Source organism: Schistocerca gregaria, unplaced genomic scaffold (genome assembly GCF_023897955.1).
Source record: "Schistocerca gregaria isolate iqSchGreg1 unplaced genomic scaffold, iqSchGreg1.2 ptg000414l, whole genome shotgun sequence".
Taxonomy (NCBI): domain Eukaryota; kingdom Metazoa; phylum Arthropoda; class Insecta; order Orthoptera; family Acrididae; genus Schistocerca; species Schistocerca gregaria.
This window is the reverse complement of record NW_026061847.1, coordinates 1709876-1734587: the sequence shown is the minus strand read 5'-3', so window position 1 is coordinate 1734587 and position 24712 is coordinate 1709876. Positions and strand designations below refer to the sequence as shown.

Here is a 24712-nt window from a genome sequence, read left to right as displayed (position 1 = left end):
ATTCTCTTCTTGTCTAAACTATTTATTGTCCACGTTTCACTTCCATACGTGGCTACACTCCATACAAATACTATCAGAAACGACTTCCTGACACTTTAATCTATACTTGATGTTAACAAATTTCTCTTCTTCAGAAACGCTTTTCTTGCCATTGCCAGTCTACATTTTGTATCCTCTCTACTTCTACCATCATCAGTTATTTTGCTTCCCAAATAACAAAACACATTTACTACTATAAGCATCTAATTTCCTAATCTAATTCCCGCAGCATCACCTGATTTAATTCGACTACATTCCATTATCCTCGTTTTTCTTTTGTCAATGTTTATCTTATATCCACCTTTCAAAACACTGTCCAATCTGTTCAACTGCTCTTCCAGATCCTGTGCTGTCTCTGACAGATTTACAATGTCATCGGCAAACCTCAAAGTTTTTACTTCTTCTCCATGAATTTTAATTCCTATTCCTAATTTTTCTTCTGTTTCCTTTACTGCTTGCTCAATATACAGATTGAATAACACCAGGGAGAGGCTACAACCCTGTCTCACTCCCTTCCCAACCACTGCTCCCCTTCCATGCCCCTCAACTCTTATAACTGCCATCTGGTTTCTGTACAAATTGTAACTAGTCTTTCACTCCCTGTATTTTACCCCTGCCACCTTCATAATTTGAAAAAAAATTATTGCAGTCAGCGTTGTCAAAAGCTTTCTCTAAGTCTACCAGTGCTAGAAATGTAGGTTTGCCTTTCTGTAATCTATTTTCTAATGTAAGTTGTAGGGTCAGTATTGCCTCACGTGTTCCAACATTTCTACGAAAACCAAACTGATCTTCCCCGAGGTCAACTTCTACCAGTTTTTCCATTCGTCTGTAAAGAATTCGCGTTAGTATTTTGCAGCCGTGCTTTTAAACTGATAGTTCAGTAATTTTCACATCTGTCAACACCTGCTTTCTTTGGGATTGGAATTATTATATTCTTCTTGAAGTCTGAGGGTATTTCGCCTGTCTCGTACATCTTGCTCACTAACGTTTTGTTAGGCCTGGTTCTCCCAAGGCTATCAGTAGTTCTAATGGAATGTTGTCTATCCCGGGGCCTTGTTTTGACTTAGGTCTTACAGTGCTCTGTCAAACTCTTCACGCAGTATGATATCTCCTATTTCATATTCATCTGCATTCGCTTCCATTTCTATAATATTGCCCTCAAGAACATCACCCTTGTATAGACCCTCTATATACTCCTTCCACCTTTCTGTTTTCCCCTCTTTGCTTAGAACTGGGTTTCCATCTGAGCTCTTGATATTCATGCAAGTGGCTCTCTTTTCTCCAAAGTTCTCTTTAATTTTCCTGTAGGCAGTATCTATCTTACCCCTAGTGAGATACTCCTCTACATCCTTATATGTGTTCTCTAGCCATCCCTGCTTAGCCATTTTGCACTTCCTGTCAATCTCATTTTTGAGACGTTTGTATTCCTTTTTGCCTGCTTCATTTACCACATTTTTGCATTTTCGCCTTTCATCAATTAAATTTAGTATCTCTTCTGTTACCCAAGGATTTCTATTAGCTTCGTCTTTTGACCTACTTGATCCTCTGCTACCTTCACTATTTCATCTCTCAAATCTACCCATTCTTCTTCTACTGTTTTTCTTTCCCCCATTCTTGTCAATCGTTCCCTAGTGCTCTCCCTGAAACTCTCAACCAGTTGTTCTTTCAGTTTATCCAGGTCCCATCTCCTCAAATTCCCACCTTTTTGCAGTTTCTTCAGTTTTAATCTACAGGTCATAACCAATAGATTGTGGTCAGAGTCCACATCTGCCCCTGGAAATGTCTTACAATTTAAAACCTGGTTTATGATTCTTGAACCAAGTGTTAGCTATAATTAAGTTATGCTCTGTGCAAAATTCTACCAGGTGGCTTCCTCTTTCATTCCGTACTCCCATTCCATGTTCACCAACTGTGTTTCCTCCTCTTCCTTTTCCTACTATCGAGTTCCAGTCACCCATGACTATTAAATTTTCATCAATCTCTTCGTCATCTGCGGAGCTAGTTGGCAAATAAACTTGTACTGCTGTGGTAGGCGTGGGCTTCGTATCTATCTTGGCCACAATAATGCGTTCACTCTGCGGTTTGTAGTAGCTTACCCGCATTCCTATTTTCCTATTCAATATTAAACCTACTCCAGCATTACACCTATTTGATTTTGTATTTATAACCCTGTATTCACCTGAGCAGAAGTCTTGGTCCTCCTGCCACTGAACTTCACTAATTCCCATTATATCTAACTTTAACCCATCCACTTCCCTTTTTAAATTTTCTAACCTACATGCCCGATTGAGGGATCTGACATTCCACACTCCGATCCACTGAACGCCAGTTTTCTTTCTCCTGATTGCAATGTCCACCTGAGTAGTCCCCGCTCGGAGATCCGAATGGAGGACTAGTTTACCCGTGGGATATTTCACCCGAGAGGACATCATCATCATTTAACCATATAGTAAAGCTAACGGCTGTAGTTTCCACTTGCTTTCAGCCGTTCACAGTATAAGCACAGCGAGGCTGTTTTGGTTAGTGTTACAAGGCCAAGTCAGTCAATCATCCAGACTGTTGGCCCTGCAACTATGGAAAGGCTGCTGCCACTCTTCAGGAACCATACATTTGTGTGGCCTCTCAACAGATACCCCTCCGTTGTGGTTGCACCAACCGTATGGCTATCTGTATTGCTGATGCACGCAAGCCTCCCCACCAACGGCAAGGTCCACAATTCTTGGTGGAGAGGATTTCGTTATTTTCCCCATTTTCTCCTTGAAAGTGCGCACTGACCCTCCCACCTCTCCATTACATTAGAAGTGGACTGGTGCCACTAGAAGGTGTTGTACCCCTTGCTGCTTACAGAATTTTGAAAACTGAGTTGTCTGTTATCTCAGGCAGTGACCTTCGGAGGGCCCTCATTGCCAAAAATTAGCAAAAAGTTATGTGAATACATGATGTCTGTTCTTTTAGACATGTCTGAAATAGCAAACACCACACAGAATCCTCACTTGTGATAAATTATATGTAAATTGAAGTTGGAGGGGGGAGAAAGGTAAGGAAAGGGAATGGATTTGATTATTGATGTCAGCTATATTGGGACATTACGTGGAATCAACATTGATGAGTGGAAATGTGTGGTGGACTGGTATTTGAACCCAGGATATTCTTCTTACTAAGCAGTTGCATTAACCACTGTCCACCTGGAACACGACGTTTGGTGCAACTGCGTAGACTATCTTAGCGCGCCTCTTAGCCAACCCTCACCCTCATCTACCACCACATATCTGTAGTACCTCTCCATGTCCTCCGCACTCGCTTGCAAATATTCTCGCAGGAGGTCGAGCATATTTTTTCATACGCACTGAAGAAGGTGGATTCATTGCCCATCAGTTATATTTTCACTCGTCACCACTGATTCCACATAATGTCTTGATGCAGCTTACGTCAACAGTCCCTTTCCTTTCCTCCCCCCCTTCCTCCTCCCCTCCTCCCTCCACCGTCAATTCACATATTTAATAAAAGACCTGGATCACGTTTGCTGTTGTCTTTGAACCCATGACTCTAATACCTGGCAGCGCTTGTAAAGTTAACAATAATTTTATGGTTTAACCTGAAAGGTTTTATGCTGTGAAGTGACATAGGTACATTTCCCAGTCGTCATCGCCATCTGTAAGTAATGGAAATGATGCAATTGCCGAAGGTTTCTAGTTTCTGATAGACAACACTGCTATTTGCTGCTGTAGTGAGGTAAATTGCTGTTCACGTTTTTCCAGTTGTCAGTTTTGTTGCGGCTGTGCCCTCATTTAATGTTTTGTGGTTCCTGGCCAGATGAGAAGAGGGTGGTATGATAGGTGGGTGGCCGGTTTCCCCTCACCACAACACAAAAAGCACACATGGTTAAAATACACTTTATTCAGGAACCAATGGAGTACTTAACTTCAGTGATGTCCAGTCTGAAGTTCTATGGTTAACAGCAATCAAATAACATGTACTAATTCTCGAATCTTGTCCATGTCTGTATCACAGCTATATACAATGACTGTTGCTCCCTCACAGCTAGCTAAGGTCCGAGGCAATGATTGTCACTGTGGAAGACTAGAGCAATGTGTGACATATTGAGGTGAAATGCGAGCTGAGTCCGGATGTGACATACTGAGATTGTGACAGCTCAGTTGGCGTCGGTGGCAGTGGCCTATATGCAGCTCTCCTTGTTACTCTACCCTGTGTAAGTCCCTTTCTCTCTGAGTAACTAGTACAACCTCCTACGTTCAGACTCTGAGTACTGTATTCGTGTCTCGGTCTCTCTCTATGATGTTTACCCCATCCCACTTCCCTCTAGTGCTAAATTGGTGAATCCTTGATGTCTCAGAATATGTCATACCAACTGATCCCTTCATCTAGTCAGGTTGTGCCGCAGATTTTGTTGCTCCCCAGTTGTATTCAGTTATGTGATCGACCCATCTAATCTTCGGCATCCTTTTGTAGCACCACATTTCAAAAGCTCCTATTCTCTTCTTGTCTAAAATGTTTGCTGTCCATGTTTCACTTCCAAATATGGCTATACTCCATACAAATACTATGAGAAAAAATTTCCTGACACTTAATGTATACTCGATGTTAACATATTTCTTGTCTTCAGAAAAGCTTTTCTTGCCATTGCCGCTCTCCATTTTATACTCTCTCTGATTTGCCCAAATATCATTCTACTTGAATCTATAACCCTAAAAATAATAAGATGACAGAGAAGAAAGAGACAAGCTACTTTATCACTATCACCATCTCCCCCATCTCCATCCCCCTTGTGCACAAAGTCCCCCTCCTGTAATCTTCTTTCCATTGTTGTTTACAGTTCCACTTGCCCACACATTACTGCTGCATTTTTCTGGTATTGCCTAGCTCCCCTGCCCCCAAATAAAAGGATGTTTCCTTTTATTTAGGAATAAGGGAGACAACTAACCGAAAAACAGAAGCGCTATGTCATTGATGGATACCCGAATGAAAGGTGCACAGCTTAGATAGCTTTCGATCGATTGAGCACACTGTAGGAAGACAGACGTTTGCTGTGAGTATGTGCGTATGTTTGTGTACATGCTTTTTCTACAGATTTGAAAAAGGAAGTCCATTCCAAAAGCTAGTGAAGCTCTCTACCTTTAGTTTGTGTAACTATCAATGACGCAGTGCTTCTGTTTTTCAGTGAATCGTCTCCTTCATTCCTAAATAATTCATAATTCTGAACCAGGTTGTTTCCTTTTTATCATATCTCCCACACCTCTACCAGTAACTACCGGCATTTTGCTGTCATTTATTTTTCGAACAGTTTTATCATTGTCATAAGTTAAAACTGGTAACATATTCATAGACTGTAAACTTTCCTTTACAGACAATTTGGAACATTTGTTTTGAAAATCTTGTATAGCTGTTTGTAACTTTCTTTTTACTGTGACTGTTGTTAAGTCCTGATTGTGTTTATGCCTGTATTTAGTATTTGTGCTTTATCTAATAGTTTTCACTGTTCTTCAGACTTCCAATTGGGAACGGAATGATTGCTGAGGCTCTTGTGAAGGGTAAAAAGAAAGAGATTGTGGTGCAGTGTGCTCTCGAAGCTTGTCGTGTTTTGGATCCCTTCGGAATGTTACGCCAAGCTACTCACGGTAAAAAAACAAAAATTAATTTTTCTGGCTTTTGGTTTTTCCCCCCACAAACGTGATAATATCGTTACAGTAGGAATATTGTATTTTGTAACATGTATCATGTGCAAAATCAACATTTAAGTAATATGTTCATCTTCATCGTCATATTGAATAACTTATAGAGTATAGTAAAAATCAAGCATTGGAAAATATAAGATGGAATGTAACAATATTATGAAAAGGAAAGTTGCTACTCACCATATAGCAGAGACATGAGTTGCAGATAGGCACAAGAAAAAGACTATTACAAATGAAGCTTTCATCCAGTTGGCCATTGTCAAAAATAGAGGATATACACACATACACACACTCATGCAAATGTAACTCACCACCACCTTTCTACGTTTTCCACTACCTCTACCTCTTTCCAGCCCTCTGTCTAACCTGCAACACTTCACTGTCCACCACCCCTACCCTACTAATTCTCCCCCTCCCCACCCCAGCCTCCTCCTTACCCTCACCCAGGCACCACTCCCATCATGCACTAGTGCTGGTGCTCGCAGTGTGGTTTTAATTGCCTGAGACTACACTCGTGTGTGCGAGTTATGTCTGTGTGAGTTCAGCATCTCCACTATATTGTGAGTAACCACTTTCCTTTTCATAATATTGTTATAGTGTCTAGTGACATTTATCAGAAACATAAAGACTTTTTTCAGTTCTAGTAGTATAGTTTTTTTCCCACAGACTTTATTCACTTCTTTCTTCCTTCCATCTTTTACCTAATGTATTCACTGTTTCTGTTGTGATTTCATTTCTTTGTTGTGTCTTCTAAAGCCACTTTCACTCTTTTCTCTTAATAATTTGTCCTCTGTTGAATGAAATGGAATTGCTATGTGAAGTATTCATTTCACTTTCTGAAGGTGTATCGCAGCTATATATATTGCCTGTTGTCTTGATAAAAATATTGAAATGTGGTGATGAAGTCCATTTCCATTTCTTCCTGCCTTCTGTTTTTACACTTATTATTTTTGGCACTATGGAGCAACCATGCCTTTGAGTTGTTGTTGTTGTTGTTGTTGTGTGTACGTGCTTGTGTGTGTGTGTGTGTGTGTGTGTGTGTGTGTGTGTGTGTGTGTGTGTGTGTGTGTGTGAGAGAGAGAGAGAGAGAGAGAGACCAATAACAAGGTTAGCTAGTTTTGAGACGTAGTAAAGCAGGTTTATAGCAATGAATTTACTGGAATATGAAATGTTCTGATGTTGCTGATGCTCTAATATGCTGTTTCCACAAGGAGAAATTAGACCGTGTGAACCATCAGTTTCTGCAAACTGTGGAGTACAGATTTCCTGTGCCATTTCTCCTCACACCCCCCATCTTCCAAACTTCCTCAAGAACCAGCCCCTTCGTCGCCAGAGCTTCGATTACTTATTGTCCTGCCCTGAAATGAGGGACATCCTAACCAAGATCCTCCCCACTGCTCCTAAAGTGGTGTTCTGTTGCCCAACCTCCACAACATCATCGTCCATCCCTACGCCACTCCCAATCCCGATCCCAACACCGACCACTTCCCATGTAGATCATCTCCCTGTGGAAGACCCAGGTGCAAGACCTGTCCAGTCTACCCACACAGCATTTCCTATTCATATCCTGTGACAGGCTTATGAAAACCGATAGGCTGGACCACATGTGGAAGCAGCCATTTCCAGCTCTGCTACAATCATTGCACAGCTTTTTATATTGGTATCACTATCCTGGTGCTCGACTTAGTGGCAAGCCCTGCATGTTTAACCACACAGTGCTCTTCTACCATGCTGTCCCTTCCCCTTCCCCTTCCCAACTCTCTCCAGACTGCTGCTTCCGTTCTATTGGACAGTTGTGTTCCGGTCCAAGATGGCGGTCATGAGGTGTGCTTGCTTGTGTAAATGAATATGTGTGTGTGTGTGTGTGTGTGTGTGTGTGTGTGTGTGTGTGTGTGTGTGTGTGTGTGTGTTTCCTTTTCCGAAGATGGCTATGGCCAAAAGCTAAATGTTTAACAGTTTTTGTGTTGTAACTGTCTGCAACTCAGTGTGTGATCTATCTTTTTCTTATATTGTTAAGTCAACATTCACCAAGGACAGTGCATTTAGAATAATTTGACAGGCTGGAACATTGCTCTCCAATGAATAATCATATACTTCTTCATATGCTCATGTATGATACTCTATGTAATAATAATGGTGTTCAGGTAATTTGTACAGAAGGAAGTCCACTGTATTGACTGGAGCATTGCACCGTACCAGATGTACTAATCCCTGCAAAAGATAACCATTTGTGTTTTTTTGTCAATAGAATCTATTAATGACCATATATTTATGCTTATAAATAAACTGCTCTTTGCTGATGACCAAATAATTATTCAGAAGACAGAAAATGACCTCAAGTTCATGATACACCATGAAAATCAAATATGTAACAACTATCATTCAAAAAGTCAGGGGAAAAAAAGTAATAACCTTCAAAGGTAAATTTCTAGTACACTTCAAAATAGAACAAGATGAACCACCCATGGAACGGGATCACATTTTCAGCTGTAACACTGTGATATTAGCTATGAAAATATCAACATCAGTTATAAATTAAACAAGCTTCAAATGGTATGTGGCACAATGCACAAAACACTGGGTGACAAGACAAGCCAGGATACATAGCTGATGAAACTTTCTCAAAATGTGCTTATACTACTGGCTTCTGCACCAAGCTATGTCTTGCAGAAACTGCTTAGGGTGACACTGGATTTTCCTAGAACGAGGTGCAAGAAAAATCTTTCCTTGTCCTTAAAGAGTGCTAAGATCTGTAGTCCTAGCATTATATGACAAGAATGCTGAGACAGAACTTCACACGAATGCGTCTGTTCTAGCACATGAAAGCAAATCTTGGGCATTAACTAAGAAACACAAAAGTAGAATACTGGTGACTGAAATCAAATTTTTAAGCAAAGTTTAAAAAATCTAAGAGGTAAAATACAAAACAGTATATTGATATAGTAACCAGAATCAAGTTCAAATCCAAACGCAGGGTTGTCAAGTAGAGTACAAGACTTACCACTGAACACCAGTATGCAGTACAACAGAACTGAATTCCTGGATGAAGGGTGTTGCTATTCATACAAACGCACAATATTCCTGTGTATACAAACATAACTGCTGGTGGTGAGGTTTGAAATTGTGACTCACAGCATGCCAGCCAGTGATAATAGCTACTACTCCTTACTACAATTCAGCATAGCTTGTGGCATTGCTCCCTCTTCTGAACAAATGATGACCTGCTGTTCCAGAAGTTCACATTGGACTGGCTACAGTATATTAGATCTAGATGTAGACATTGGTCCTCTGTATGGCAACACTGGCAGATTCTCACATTCTGGTCATGTTGTCACATCCTCTTATCTATGTTGAGCATTGAAGGTAGACCGTCCTCTCGAAGCTCCATGATCGTCTACTGGGACTTCAGTGTCCTTGAACAAGAAGTCTTCATTGTCAGTCTACACCTCGGGACTGTAGTAGAGCTTCATATGGAGAATGTGCATGCATATGCGTGACATCTCGGCACTGTTGTCTTCTTGATAGGCAATTGTCATCCTGTGGTTGACATCGCAACATAAAATTCTCTCTGATACTAGTCTTGACCAGCAAACTTTTCAATGATTCTTCACATGGGGTACTCAGTTCATCCAGGTGTTGTTTTCTAGAAGGAACATTGCAATTTCTGGAGCTTCAACAGTTGACACAGCTTTGCTGGCAGCATAGCAGGTGCTGTAGTCAGTAAAGGCTGTTGCCCATTAATTTCCCATTTGTCAAGTAAGAGAACATCCCCAAGAGGTTGAATCCAGTTCAGTGGAATGGGCCTGCTGCAGGTGGAATTGGCAGCACATGCCCCAGATGTAAATGGTGGAAAGTGCTTCCGTCACTGGCGTTCCTTTCATTGGCTCACATAGTGTCTAACAGATCAGTAGAGGTACCTGTGTCAGATCCTGTCTAGAGTCTTCACAAATGCCAGGTGACAAGGTGTTGGAACATAATAGAAATACTTCATGTTAGCTGAAGTAAACTTACTTACATTAGAAAATTTTATTTTATTTTATGAACCGATAGCCATTTAAAGGATGGGGCTCTTATTTTACTTGTAATTGATTGAACTAGAGACGTTGAAAAATATCTGTCTCGCGTGTGTCCCTGTTCAGTAGTAATGTTGTTTAATGCCGCAGTTACTGAGATTGCATCCATACTGCTGTGTTCCACCAAAGGATTCCTTGTAAGACAGTTGGCATTTATGTGTTTGTGTCCACTTTATTATACCACTGTGATAATAGTCCTCTGAAGTCTCAGGCCCTTGTCGCCAGTCAGTGTGAAAGATCTTTCAGGTCAGTCAACCATTATAGAGAATTGTGGTCCACAGCAGCAGTGAATGATTTGTTAAATAAATAAGTCTTGAATTTGTTACGATGCAAACAACTGCAAGACATTCTTTTCCAATTGCAGAGTACTCTGGAAGCTTAAGCCATCACATTTTCAGCACTATTCTGAATTTGCTCTAGAACCACATTTTCAATCCAACCACTAACATCAGTGTGAAATTCTGTCTCAGCATTCTTGTCATACAATGTTAGGACTGCAGAAGATGTTGGCACCTCTTTAAGGACAAGGAAAGATCTTTCATGCACCTTGTTCCAGGAAAATTCGGTGTCACCCTAAGTAGTTTTTGCATGAGACATACCTTAGTGCAGAAGCCAGTAGTATGAGTACATTTCGAGAAAACATCTAATATCACAACTGTGCCGAGGAGTCAGAAAATCTGTGACTGCTCTCAATTTCTCTATCACTGGGTGGACTCCATCGCACTGACTTGGTGCCCGAGATTTTTATTTCTTGACTAGCCAAGAGACACTTTCCCGATTCACCGCATTCGCACCAATGACGACCTCATAAACCGTGACTGTGGCTATAATCTTAGCAAGACTTGGGAACCAGCGATTGGGTTAATCAAGAGTAAATCGAGCAAACGTATAGTTGTGACGACCACGGCGGACAGAGCCATCACACCGACGTCATCTCAGACGCTGTTGCAATCTGTCCCACCGCACGACCGTGGCGCGGGGCGCGGACGGCAGAGGGAGCGTGCCACGGGCGGAGGGTATTTAAACCAACCGTGGCCGCGACCGAACCCAGTCCCCCCTGAGCAGCCATAGTGTACGGATCTCCGTGCCGGCCCGTTCACAGGAGCTCAGTCCGTCAGTTCACCTAATGATGGCGACATGTTTGATCGCCGAAATATTGTGCCCGTTGGACACTATGGACCGGCAGTACACCCGTGGATATTTTGATTGTCTGTAAGTTGTCATACTTTTCGCTGTCAACGGGCATTATGAGTGACACTATTTTGTTTGACATTATGGTGAACAATTGCATTTATAATCCACTGGATAAGCAAACAGTTAACCATCTTCCACGGATAACTCGAGGAAATGCTGACCGATAATATCAAAAACCACCCATATCTCAACAAGTAACAGTTACTGTCATTTTAAGGCATTTTACAATTCATGCTTTGACAATGACTGGAGTCTGTCCTTGAAAATATTGGAGTTTTGATTAATTTATCCGGCCGCATTCTCGCGTGATATTAGAGCATACAACACTCTGGGAATAGCTTAACTTCTCCTTTGGCAGAATTATAATCCGCACAATTCATAGTGCACAAATTCCTAGTCAATAAAGGCTAGGAAGTTGTTATTACTGTGAATGCAAATGATATATTGACAGACACATTTTTAAACCATGAGCCTGTAAGAAATATTATTACTTTACTTTGTTCCAAAATCTTATGTCGTAACACCCTCATTACTGCTATTTGAGTCTGTGTCTAAAACATGTGATCGTAAATTTACGATTGTATGTTCAGGGCTTGTATCCATCTTCACGTCCCTATCAAATTCTTCCTACTAAAACTTTTCAGCCAGCCACACTGACTATATCTACACTAAAGGGGAATATTGTCCATTGCTTCACACACAAGAGATTCAGTGGATTATCTTCCCACATAGCCTTTAGCCTTTGCCCAAATTATACTGACAGTATGAAATGTAGTTTCAGGCCCTATCTTTACGGCCATCTTACTACAACTATTTATCAAAACACCCCACGTAAATAGACACGTATTGCCTGTTTAGTTTGCAAGTGCCATTTTAGGCTGCAGTCACAGTGGCTCCAATATCGGAGGATTCCACCGGCGACCGAAATCGGCTGATCATTTCAAATCAGTACGCCATTATGTGTGCCGTCACTCTATAGCCAATCGTATCTCCTGAACATGCAGACTTCAGACAATAAGTGGTGAAAGCCAAATAAGTTTGTTTTCTTTGATAGAATCAACCAATGTTCTCGCACATGAAATATGGAGTGTGAGAAACTGGTAAGTTTAGTCCAAGAAAGAGGGAGTTTGTGGCATCCTGAGCATGAAAATATCATCATCAGGATATAGCTCAGAATCTGTGGGCTGAAATCACAGGTTTATTCAAAATTCAAATAGGCAAAATCTTCATTGGGGACTTTCGACATAGATTATAACCTCAAAAAATGATTTGTTCAAGTGAAATGGGTGGCGTATCTTACATGTGTATAACTGCTGTACTGGATCTTTTTTCTGGTTGGTTGTTACTAGTTGTCTACAAATTATTATTACTGCTTACTGAAGTTTTATGCCAGTAGGGTAGTGATTCTGTTAATGTGAAATGGTTTTGCAAATGTGGTGTACGGTATGTATTCCCACTCTTGAGTGCTGTAGGTTATTGGAGTATGTTATGCTACACTTTACGCGTGTCTTTCACTTGTGTGCTAGATTACACTCATTGAAGGTTAATTGACGTATGTCTGCACAATTTTAAATAAAGACAGTGAAACAGAGTGTGTATAACTTGCTTTTCAAGATCACCATGAATTACTTCGAGTATGTAACAGCATGTTTCTGCCACTATCTTATATATTCATAAAACGTGACTGATTATTCTGATAACTGAGGAAACAGTGTACGGTACTTGCTGCTTTTATTTTACAAGACAGGAAAGCTCATTCACATCTGTTCGTGGTCTCTTTAATAACAGAGACCACTATGCAGCACTCATATCCAAGCACAGAGGTATTGTGGTATCCACTCCATCGTGACAGCTTAAAATCTGACTTACTTTATACAGAGAATGGATTCTAATCCAACCTAACCTCCTTGACTCTTCCAAAGAAGGAGATCAGAAGCACTGTGACCACACTGTAGGCCAATGTTGACAGGCAACCTCTGGTGTGTTGGGCGCTTTATTTTTGTGAACATAGTGGTAGTGTGCATTGTCTAATGCCACAATACTTCCACCTTGGAGTATTTGGTATTTGGTGCTCTTCCAACCATTTTATGTAATTTTCATTGTTCATTTTGTTGCAATAATCTTCTGATGTTGATTTTGAATCTTAGATGAGCCCTGCATCCTCAGTGCACCCCATTTCTCCTCCTGGATGAACCACTATTGCTCTTTGTCCAGAACTTTCATTTTTCCACACACCAGGTAAGTCACTGTGCTGCCATCATTTATTGACAGCTGAGTGTAAATGCACCCATGCTTCATCAGTGTATATGAGGAGTTTCTTCATGCCTTTCTCATTTCCTGTTAGAGTTCTTACAAAGTGTGCATGCTATGCTACAGTGCCCTGCCTCTCAACCAGAAATGTTGGTCTACATTTACATTTTTGAAACAAAACCCCATACCCTTTAAAATTTTCCAGGAAGTGGTTCTTTTTCCTATGAAATTAATGTATGTATCCTCCTTCATTCGATTGTAAAGCTTTCGAAGAGTGGGTATTTCTCTTTTAATGTCATAATGTTGTGACAATCTTCCGATGTTGATCTCGAATCAGGGTCATCGAGGCACTTCATTTTCTTCCTCAGTCGTTTCTTCCTTCATCTCACAATTTTCTGACCACTCAGTCTGGCTTTCATAACATTGTTCACAACATTATGCACTGTCCTTACACTCTTTTCCACTGTGGCTGCTGCTCTCTCCAGAGCTCTTTCTAATGGTAACAGAAAATCTTTCTACTTTTTTCTTCTCAACAGAACTTAACTACATTAATTATATGGACTTTTCCATCTGAATGTACTCTTCGATAACATACATTTGCCAATCACTGTACAGTACCGAGCCACATGCGTCGTTTCTGTATACTGTTGAATATTGTCAAATGCCTTCGGCCCCGTCAGTATGTAAACATAGCTTGTTTACACGTTCTACTGTTGGCAGTTTTAATATGAACTTTTAATAAAAGTAAATGTAACTCCATCCTATGTCCAGAGTGCAGGACTTCAGCTGGTCTATTCCCAGTAATAAAATTCCATCAGCCGTTATTTTTATTTTATTTGTTAGACGCTTTGTCTCAGACCCTCATTTTGAGACATTACTGTTGGAAGACTTAGGGAATGGAGGGTGCAGCATACTTGCTGATTGATTAAATGACCTCAGCATTACCAAGAGTTTAGGAATTGCAGTAGTGTATTTTAGTTAGAGGAATTGAAGGTTAAGGTCTACATTCCTTGCTTTTTCTGAGCTACAGTCATGCGACTCTGAATTATCTATACTTGTCTTCTGAAAACATTGTATGAGGAACAGCTGAGTGTAAAGAATTTGAAGGGCATTAGTGTCGATAATGATACTGTTATGACAGGCATTAACAATGGAGTTTGTGCAAAGACTGCCCTGAGCTCATAATGATACAATGTTTGTGTCATTCTTTGCAGCTAGCAGTCTCTTCAGCAGCAGAATGTCTTCAGACAAACCTGGATGTCCTCATTCGTGAAATTTACAGTTGGTTTTCCCACTCTGCTTTGTATCAGAGTCAGTCTTTGTATGCTGCCATTAATGACGGCCATAACTCTTACAAAATTGTGCAGTTGTGCCAGACTCTGTGGCTTTCAATCGAAAGTGCTGTCATTAGATAACCTGAGCAATAGCTTAAACTAGAGAATATGTTTAGCATAGCCAAATCGAGAGAGAGAGAGAGAGAGAGAGAGAGAGAGAGAGAGAGAGAGAGAGAGAGAGAGAGAGAGACTATATTGCCTCACTGTTGCATGCTGTGTATGTTGACTCTGGTGATCTGTAGTGAATCGAATATTTCTGTTATTGTGTAGATAAATTTTTTTAAAGTATTGTAAACAACCGTAAGTGAGAAATGTTTGAGCTGCTGTAGGAAAGTTAGTTCTGAGATTCTATCGAGCTGTTGTTACAGATTGTTACTTTGAGGGGAATATGGTGGCAAGGGAATTGGGGAGGTAAGTGAGTCTCTTCCATGGTATTGCAGAGTATATTCAAGGGCTAGGAAAATAGCTGAACAGGAAGGGAAGATAAGGTCCTTTAAGGGGAGTAGGACGTCAAACGGGCCGACTTGGAGCAGGAGAGGCACCACAGGGCATTTTAGTTTCCACTGTCTATACTTTTACAAGTAAATTCATAAAACTTTTTCAGCATGACTAGGAAGGGTTCAGGATTCACACTCTTAGCAGCGGAAGTTGAAAAACATAACAAACTAATTTTTTTTGCATATGAAATTTCATCATCTTTTTGCTTACTATTGGCTGCGTTTGTTGCTATAGGTACACTTTTCTTCATAAGTAAGAGAGACTGTACGATGAATTTTGCACAGCATACAAACCATACTTACAGGTGTCTGAAACTCTAGAATCTATTTAATTTATGAAAAAATGGATGAGCTGTTACGTTTTAAACTTTATGTTTAGAAAAAAATCAAATTTTGTAGTTAATTATCTCAATTTTTACCACAATTTTTAATAGATTTGAAAAATTCTAGAGTTTAATACACCTGCAAGTATGGTTTGTATGCTGTGCAAAATTCATCAAAGAATCTCTATTACCTGTGAAGAAACATGTACATATAGCAACAAATGCAGCCAATAGTAAGCGAAAAAATGATGAAATTTCACATGTAAAAAAATTTATTTTGTTATGTTTTTGAACTTCCTCTGCTATGAGTGTGAATCCCGAATGCTTCCTGGCCATGCTGACAAACTTTTGTGAATTTATTTGTAAAAGTATAGACAGTGGAAATTAAAATGTCATGTAGTGCCTCTCCAAGTGGCCCGTTTGACGTCCTCTTAAGGCTGAACTGGATAGTGCTAGGGAGTAACTGATGAGGTTAAGGGGGAGAAGGATAGAAGGATAAAGGCAGGTGCGAAGTGTTAGCAACGAACAGGGGCCACAGAAAGAGAACAGTTGTTGTTGTTGTTGTCTTCAATGCTGAGACTGGTTTGATGCAGCTCTCCATGCTACTCTATCCTGTGCAAGCTTCTTCATCTCCCAGTACCTACTGCAACCTACATCCTTCTGAATCTGCTTAGTGTATTCATCTCTTGGTCTCCCTCTACGATTTTTACCCTCCACGCTGCCCTCCAATGCTAAATTTGTGATCCCTTGATGCCTCAAAACATGTCCTACCAACCGATCCCTTCTTCTAGTCAAGTTGTGCCACAAACTTCTCTTCTCCCCAATCCTATTCAATACCTCCTCATTAGTTACGTGATCTACCCATCTAATCTTCAGCATTCTTCTGTAGCACCACATTTCGAAAGCATCTATTCTCTTCTTGTCCAAACTAGTTATCGTCCATGTTTCACTTCCATACATGGCTACACTCCAAACAAATACTTTCAGAAACGACTTCCTGATACATAAATCTATATTCGATGTTAACAAATTTCTCTTCTTCAGAAACGCTTTCCTTGCCATTGCCAGTCTACATTTTATATCCTCTCTACTTCGACCATCATCAGTTATTTTACTTCCTAAATAGCAAAACTCCTTTACTACTTTAAGTGTCTCATTTCCTAATCTAATTCCCTCAGCATCACCCGATTTAATTTGACTACATTCCATTATCCTCGTTTTGCTTTTGTTGGTGTTCATCTTATATCCTCTTTTCAAGACACTGTCCATTCTGTTCAACTGCTCTTCCAAGTCCTTTGCCGTCTCTGACAGAATTACAATGTCATCAGCGAACCTCAAAGTTTTTGCTTCTTCTCCATGAATTTTAATACCTACTCCAAATTTTTCTTTTGTTTCCTTTACTGCTTGCTCAATATACAGATTGAATAACATCGGGGAGAGGCTACAACCCTGTCTCACTCCTTTCCCAACCACTGCTTCCCTTTCATGTCCCTCGAATCTTATAACTGCCATCTGGTTTCTGTACAAATTGTAAATAGCCTTTCGCTCCCTGTATTTTACCCCTGCCAACTTTAGAATTGGAAAGAGAGTATTCCAGTCAACATTGTCAAAAGCTTTCTCCAAGTCTACAAATGCTAGAAACGTAGGTTTGCCTTTCCTTAATCTTTCTTCTAAGATAAGTCGTAAGGTCAGTATTGCCTCACGTGTTCCAACATTTCTACGGAATCCAAACTGATCCTCCCCGAGGTCCGCATCTACCAGTTTTTCCATTCGTCTGTAAAGAATTCGTGTTAGTATTTTGCAGCTGTGACTTATTAAACTAATAGTTCGGTAATTTTCACATCTGTCAGCACGTACTTTCTTTGAGATTGGAATTATTATATTCTTCTTGAAGTCTGAGGGTGTTTCACCAGTCTCATACATTGGAATTATTATATTCTTCTTGAAGTCTGAGGGTGTTTCACCAGTCTCATACATCTTGCTCACCAGCTGGTAGAGTTTTGTCAGGACTGGCTCTCCCAAGGCCGTCAGTAGTTATAATGGAATGTTGTCTACTCCGGGCGCCTTGTTTCGACTCAGGTCTTTCAGTGCTCTGTCAAACTCTTCACGCAGTATCTTACCTCCCATTTCGTCTTCATCTACATCCTCTTCCATTTCCATAATATTGTCCTCAAGTACATCGCCCTTGTATGAACCTTCTATATACTCCTTCCACCTTTCTGCCTTCCCTTCTTTGCTTAGAACTGGGTTGCCATCTGAGCTCTTGATATTCATACACGTGGTTCTCTTCTGTCCAAAGGTCTCTTTAATTATCCTGTAGGCAGTATCTATCTTACCCCTAGTGAGATAAGCCTCTACATCCTTACATTTGTCCTCTAGCCATCCCTGCTTAGCCATTTTGCACTTCCTGTCGATCTCATTTTTGAGACGTTTGTATTCCTTTTTGCCTGCTTCATTTACTGCATTTTTATATTTTCTCCTTTCATCAATTAAATTCAATATTTCTTCTGTTACCCAAGGATTTCTAGCAGCCCTCGTCTTTTTACCTACTTTATCCTCTGCTGCCTTCACTACTTCATCCCTCAGAGCTACCCATTCTTCTTCTACTGTGTTTCTTTCCCCCATTGCTGACAATTGTTCCCTTATGCTCTCCTTGAAACTCTGTACAACCTCTGGTTCTTTCAGCTTATCCAGATCCCATGTCCTTAAATTCCCACCTTTTTGCAGTTTCTTCAGTTTTAACCTACAGGTCATAACCAATAGATTGTGGTCAGAGTCCACATCTGCCCCTGGAAATGTCCTACAATTTAAAACCTGATTCCTAAATCTCTGTCTTACCATTATATAATCTATCTGATACCTTTTAGTATCTCCAGGATTCTTCCATGTATACAACCTGCTTTTATGATTCTTGAACCAAGTGTTAGCTATGATTAAGTTATGCTCTGTGCAAAATTCTGCCAGCCGGCTTCCTCTTTCATTTCTTAGCCCCAATCCATAATCACCTACTATGTTTCCTTCTCTCCCTTTTCCTACTGATGAGTTCCAGTCACCCATGACTATTAAATTTTCGTCTCCCTTCACTACCTGAATAATTTCTTTTATCTCATCATACATTTCATCAATTTCTTCATCATCTGCAGAGCTAGTTTGCATATAAACCTGTACTACTGTAGTAGGCATTGGCTTTGTGTCTATCTTGGCCACAATAATGCGTTCACTATTCTGTTTGTAGTAGCTTACCCGCACTCCTATTTTTTTATTCATTATTAAACCTACTCCTGCATTAACTCTATTTGATTTTGTATTTATAACCCTGTATTCACCTGACCAAAAGTCTTGTTCTTCCTGCCACCGAACTTCACTAATTCCCACTATATCTAACTTTAACCTATCCATTTCCCTTTTTAAATTTTCTAACCTACCTGACCGGTTCAGGGATCTGACATTCCACGCTCCGATCCGTAGAACGCCAGTTTTCTTTCTCCTGATAACGACGTCCTCCTGAGTAGTCCCCGCCTGGAGATCCGAATGGGGGACTATGAGAACAGTATCTGACAGTATCATCATTGGTACAAACACTAGATTTGCCTTGCTACCTCAGTTAACTAAGGAGAAGGCTCAGGCAGACAACAGACTTTCACCAGGAAACCACCCGTTTCAAAAAAGGTAGAAAGTAGGAGGAAAGTTCTGTTGTTAGGTCATAGCTATGAAAGGGGTGCGGGCCAGATCTTGCAGGAAAAATTTGTCTTGGAGTACTGACAGTCATATCTCAAGTCAGGTATTTGTACAATTTCAGTGGATAATGTCGATATTATTTAGCTTCAAAGGAATATGAGATACTTTAATTAATCTTTTGTACCCTACATTCTGGATGATGGTTAGTAATCAAAACCGGTAGATGACTAATGGGACAAATAAACATCTGATGGTTAAAAATCTGTTATAAAATGACTCATTTAAAGATTCCTGCTGAAAAAATCACAAAAACAGTGGCAGAATTTGACATCCATAAATTGGAAAGAAACCTCAGAAACATTGCATTTTTGGCACGAAGTGGGAAATTATAAGGATGCATCGGGTGACAATTCATTTCAAGAGTTAGCTGAGGTTGCACTCTTTCGGCTAGTTCTATCGTGGTCTAATGCTGAGGTCGAGAGGTCTTTTAATACTATGAACATCATAAAAACCAGGTTATGTAATAGAATTAAAATACAGATGTTAAATCTATTACAGCAATAAGATCAGGACTTCATTGTATGGGGAAGTGCTGCAAAAATTATCAGGTCCCCACCCCAAAGTGTTGACTGAAGTAGGGACAAAGGCTGCATATAGTGAGACCTGTGTCGGATCTAGTGATGACACACCGAGCACCTTGCAACATACTTCATCACAGACATCAGTGGAACATAGAAATTCTTCACATCTAGTCCGTGAAGTCCAAGAAATCGACTTCGATTAAGATTATCCAGAAGAAATACAGCTGTGCTTCTAAATCAGGTTATCAATATAAGGGTAAATGTGCTAGATGTATTTCATATTCAACACTAATAATTTTTTGTTTTAGACCTTGTTAAATAATAATCAAGATAAATGAACTGTTGGTTTTCCTTATAGCTTTTTTTTTTTAAGTTTAAGTTTGAGGTGCCAGCACTGATAAGTCATGGTAGCCTCTCGAAAAGAGAATGAACATTATTGACTGGTGTCAGTTAACGTGGGAGATGCGTGGAGTGGCAGAAAAATTGGGTCGCCTTCCTGCACTATGTGGACTCGAGTGTGACAGAACAAAACCTCGGCAACACCCAGAAATATAGCACAACTTCCGTTCCGTACAGTCAGTCAGTCAGTCAGCGTGAAAGACGAGCAGTATAGGCACCAATTCTAGGTGTCGGTTGTTACGACCAGATGAAACTTCAATCGTCCAGCCATAACTGTGGGTTCTTTGATTGCTCTGGGAGATGGCTCATTGAAACAACAACATATGAAATAATATTTCACTTAATTACACGAATGAATAAAAAGATTTACTTATCGTGATGTAATCCTCTGCGACAGGAATGCTTGATAATTTACATCTCCATTGAATATTAAAGTGTCACTTGATGCACTAATTAACAACCTCTTGTCTTTATGTACAGTGTCCAACATTTACAAAGATACATTTCCATCTGAGACTCGAGTAACGCAACACAGTAGTCCTACTCGACGATGTCAACTGCTTCAGTCGAGGCCACTAACTGGGGCCGAACACTCCCACACTCGACTCTGTATTGACCTGTGTGCGAGGGTGCGCCTCTGTGCCGAGAACGAGGGCATGTCTTCTCTAGCCACTCTCATTCCTTGTTGTGAATTGCAGTGAGACATTGAAGATGTTTGAAGCATTGGTGTGCGTTGCTGACTTCAGTGTGGTGCCGCTATCTGCAGACGGTACCGCAGGTACTCTACGGTAGCATAAGGATGGCATTGAACGCACATGTTTTTTTTTTTTTTTTTTTTTTTTTTTTTTTTTTTTTTTTTTTTTTAAAAAAATGCGGATCTGTAACTGTACTGTTCGCCTATCATTCTTTCTATCAAATCTGGATTTGCCCATCCTGTTTGGTGAGGCTCTCTCCCATCTGATATTATTTGACAGACATTGCCTGCACAGGGATCTCTAGTGAGGACATTTTGCCTTGTTCTTGGACCAGAAACTCAAGCACAGGATTGTAATAGATGTTTTTTGTGTGATTATTGCTTAGTGATATTTTGTTCTGATTACAATTCATTTCATTTGTTGATGGCATTTGTACTTTATCACGATTACTACCAGTTCCAGTGTTAGCCATCTTCATATCTGTTGTAGCAAATATAAATTTCCTTTGCCTTAACAGACATGACGATAGCTATTGCCAAAATTGGTAATAATAATAATAACAATGTACAAAGGTGATCAGTGACTGAAAATAACTGTAGTAAAAAAGTTCTAACTGTAACATTGCCTATATCTTGGAAAAAAAAATTGTTTAATTTTAAATTTATCTGTGTTATATAGATGTTGTTTGAGGTCTGCGACAGTATTATAAGATTATGTGGAATAATTTATACTTCTGCAGTCACTTCTTACTAATATTTTATTAGCACAACACATTTTGTCAGCACGCTGCCATCATCAGGTGCATTATACAGTTACTTATACATCAGCTGATAGGTTATGTACATTAGCTGTGTGTGCCAGTGGGGTTAAGAATTGAAAAATAAACCCGTGTGGAAGGATAACACTGTAACAGATTTGTGTGGAAGGACAACACTGTAACAGATTTATCCTTCCACACAGTTTTATTTTTCGATTCTTAATCCTACTGGCACACGCAGCTAATGTACATAACCTAACAGCTGATGAATAAGTAACTGTATAATGCGCCTGACGATGGCACCATGCTGCTGAAATGCATTGCGCTAGTAAAATATTAGTAAAAAATGACTGCAGTAGTATAAATTATTCCACATAAAAAATTTCTTTTGACTCATTGCATTTGTGAGAGAGATGCATTGTCACCCTACATTTACATCCATGCGATTATTCTGCAATTTACAATTAAGTGCCTGTCAGAGAGCTCATCAAACCACCTTTGAGCTATTTCTCGACCGTTCCACACTCGAACAGCATCCAGAAAATATGAACTCTTAAATCTTTCTGTGCAAGCTCTGATTTCTCTTATTCTGTTATGATGATAATTCCTCCCTATGTAGGTAGGTGCTGACAAAAAATTTTCACTCTCTGAGGAGAAGATACTGCCACAGTGAAAAACACCTTGCTTTTAATGATTGCCAAAACAATCCACATATCGTATCCATAACACGGTCTCCCCTATTTCGTTATGATACGAAGCAAGCTTTGAATTTTTTGATGCTGTCTGTCGATCCTATCTTGTGCGGATTCCACATTGCATGGTGGTACTGCAGAAGAGGATGTATAAGTGTGACATAGGCAGTCTCTTTAGTAGACCTGCTGCTCAGTGTTCTGCTAATAAATCATAGTGTTTGCTTTGCTTTACCCACAATACTATCTGTTTTATCATTCCAAATTAAGTTATTCGTAACTGTAATTCCTAAGTATTTAGTTGAACTTGCAGTGTTTAGATTTGTGTGTTTTGACGTGTAACTGCAATTCAGCTGATTGCTTTTGATACTCGTGTGGATGACTTCACACTTTTCGTTGTTTAGAGTCACTTTTCACACCAAAGAGAAATCTTGTCTAAATCGTTTTACAGTTTTGTTTTTACAATCTGAAGATTTACATGATAATAAATGACAGCAGCATCTGCAAACAGTATAACAGTGTTACTCAGACTCTCTCCTAAATCGTTCATGTAGATCAGTAGCAGCAGAGAGCCTATAACACTTCCTTGTGGAATACCAGGTATTACTTCTGCTTTACTGGATGACTTTCCATCAGTTACTGTAACTGTGATCTTTCTGACAGGAAATCACGAATCCAGTCCCACAACTGAGACATAGTCCATAGGCGTGCAATTTGATTTGAAATCACTTGTAAGTGGTATGGTGTCAAAAGACTTGTGGAAATCTAATAATATGGAATGAATTTGACTTCCTCTGTCAATAACACTAATTACTTACTAAGAATAAAGAGCTAGTTGTGTTTCACAAGAACACTTTCTAAAATCGTGTTGGCTGTTTGTCAATAAATCATTTTCTTTGAGATATTCCTAATGTTTGAACACAGTATATATTCCAAATGTACCTTAGTTTATGGGCCTGTAATTTAGCGAATTCCTCGTATTTCCTTTCTTGGATGTTGGTGTGACTTGCAATTTTCCAGTCTTTAGGTATGGATCTTTCAACAAGCAATCAGTTTTAGATGACTGCTAAAATGCTTAAGTTGCTTTTCTACACCAAGGGTATCTACTCCTAAGTTACTCATGTTGGCAGTTGTTCTGGTTCCAATTCAGCAATATTTTCTTCTCCTTTGGGGAAGGAATTTCGGAAAACCGTATTTAGTAACTCTACTTTAGTCACAATGTCACCAGTAACTTCATCATTGTTATTGCGCATTGAAGGTATTTATTGTGTCTTTCCACTGGTGTACTTTACATGCAGCCATAGGCGCCTTGGATTTTCTGCCAGGTTTCGAGTCAAAGTTTCTGTGAGTATGTGCTGGTATTCAGTTAGCTTCCCATATCAGTTCATGTGATTATGCAATTAGAGTAACTAGGCGAGCTTCACTAATTTGAGTATATATTTGGCACTATCCTCTTTCTTCATAATAATAAAGTTTATTATTGTCAGATATTTCATTGGCTATTTGGCCATTTCAACTTGTCAGCCATTTTTAATTTCCCATGGAATGATTCTCAGCCTAAGGCTGCTTCAGAATATGTCTAGAGTCATCAAGTGTGAGAGTTCCTGTCAGTAAAGTTCTACAAGTTGTACATCCATGCAAATGCTGAGAACATTTTCTGAGTCCATGAGGAGCTTGAAGACACCCAAAACATTTGGTAGTTCATGCTGCTAAACTACCATACTGTGATGGCAGGCATTGAAGGTGGTGCCGGGTGCCTCAGCTTGGGGCCAAGAATCATTCCACAGGCTGTTGAAAATAAATGGTAAGTTGAAGCCACGTTAGCCATTGAAATTTTTTATGTGGGTAGTTGATTATAATTAACTTATATATATATATATATATATATATTAAAAACAACGATTCCAAGACTTACCAAGCGGGAAAGTGCTGGTAGACAGGCACAATAAAATAACACACACACACACTAAATTTCTAGCATTTGCAACCAACGGTTGCTTCTTCAGGAAAGAGGGAAGGAGAGGGAAAGACGAAAAGATGTGGGTTTTAAGGGAGAGGGTAAGGAGTCATTCCAATCCCGGGAGTGGAATGACTCCTTACCGTCTCCCTTAAAACCCAAATCCTTTCGTCTTTCCCTCTCCTTCCCTCTTTCCTGAAGAAGCAACCATCGGTTGCGAAAGCTAGTAATTCTATGTGTGTGTTTGTGTGTTTTGTTCATTGTGCCTGTCTGCCGGCGCTTTCCTGCTTGGTAAATCTTGGAATCTTTGTTTTTAATATATTTTTCCCCTGTGGAAGTTTCTTTCTATATTAAAAACAAAGATTCCAAGACTTACCAAGCGGAAAGTGCCGGTAGACAGGCACAATAAAATAACACACAAACACACACACAAAATTTCTAGCTTTCGCAACCAACGGTTGCTTCTTCAGGAAAGAGGGAAGGAGAGGGAAAGACGAAAGGATTTGGGTTTTAAGGGAGAGGGTAAGGAGTCATTCCAGTCCCGGGAGCGGAA

General features: G+C 39.9%; 1 protein-coding gene across 1 annotated transcript in view; it reads left to right on the top strand.

The window, feature by feature from the left end:
* LOC126311353 (kanadaptin-like) overlaps positions 1–24712 on the top strand; it is a 233239-nt gene that overhangs the window by 131699 nt on the left and 76828 nt on the right. The window contains 1 exon segment of the mRNA XM_049992217.1: positions 5545–5675. Coding sequence (XP_049848174.1) covers positions 5545–5675 — 131 coding nt within the window.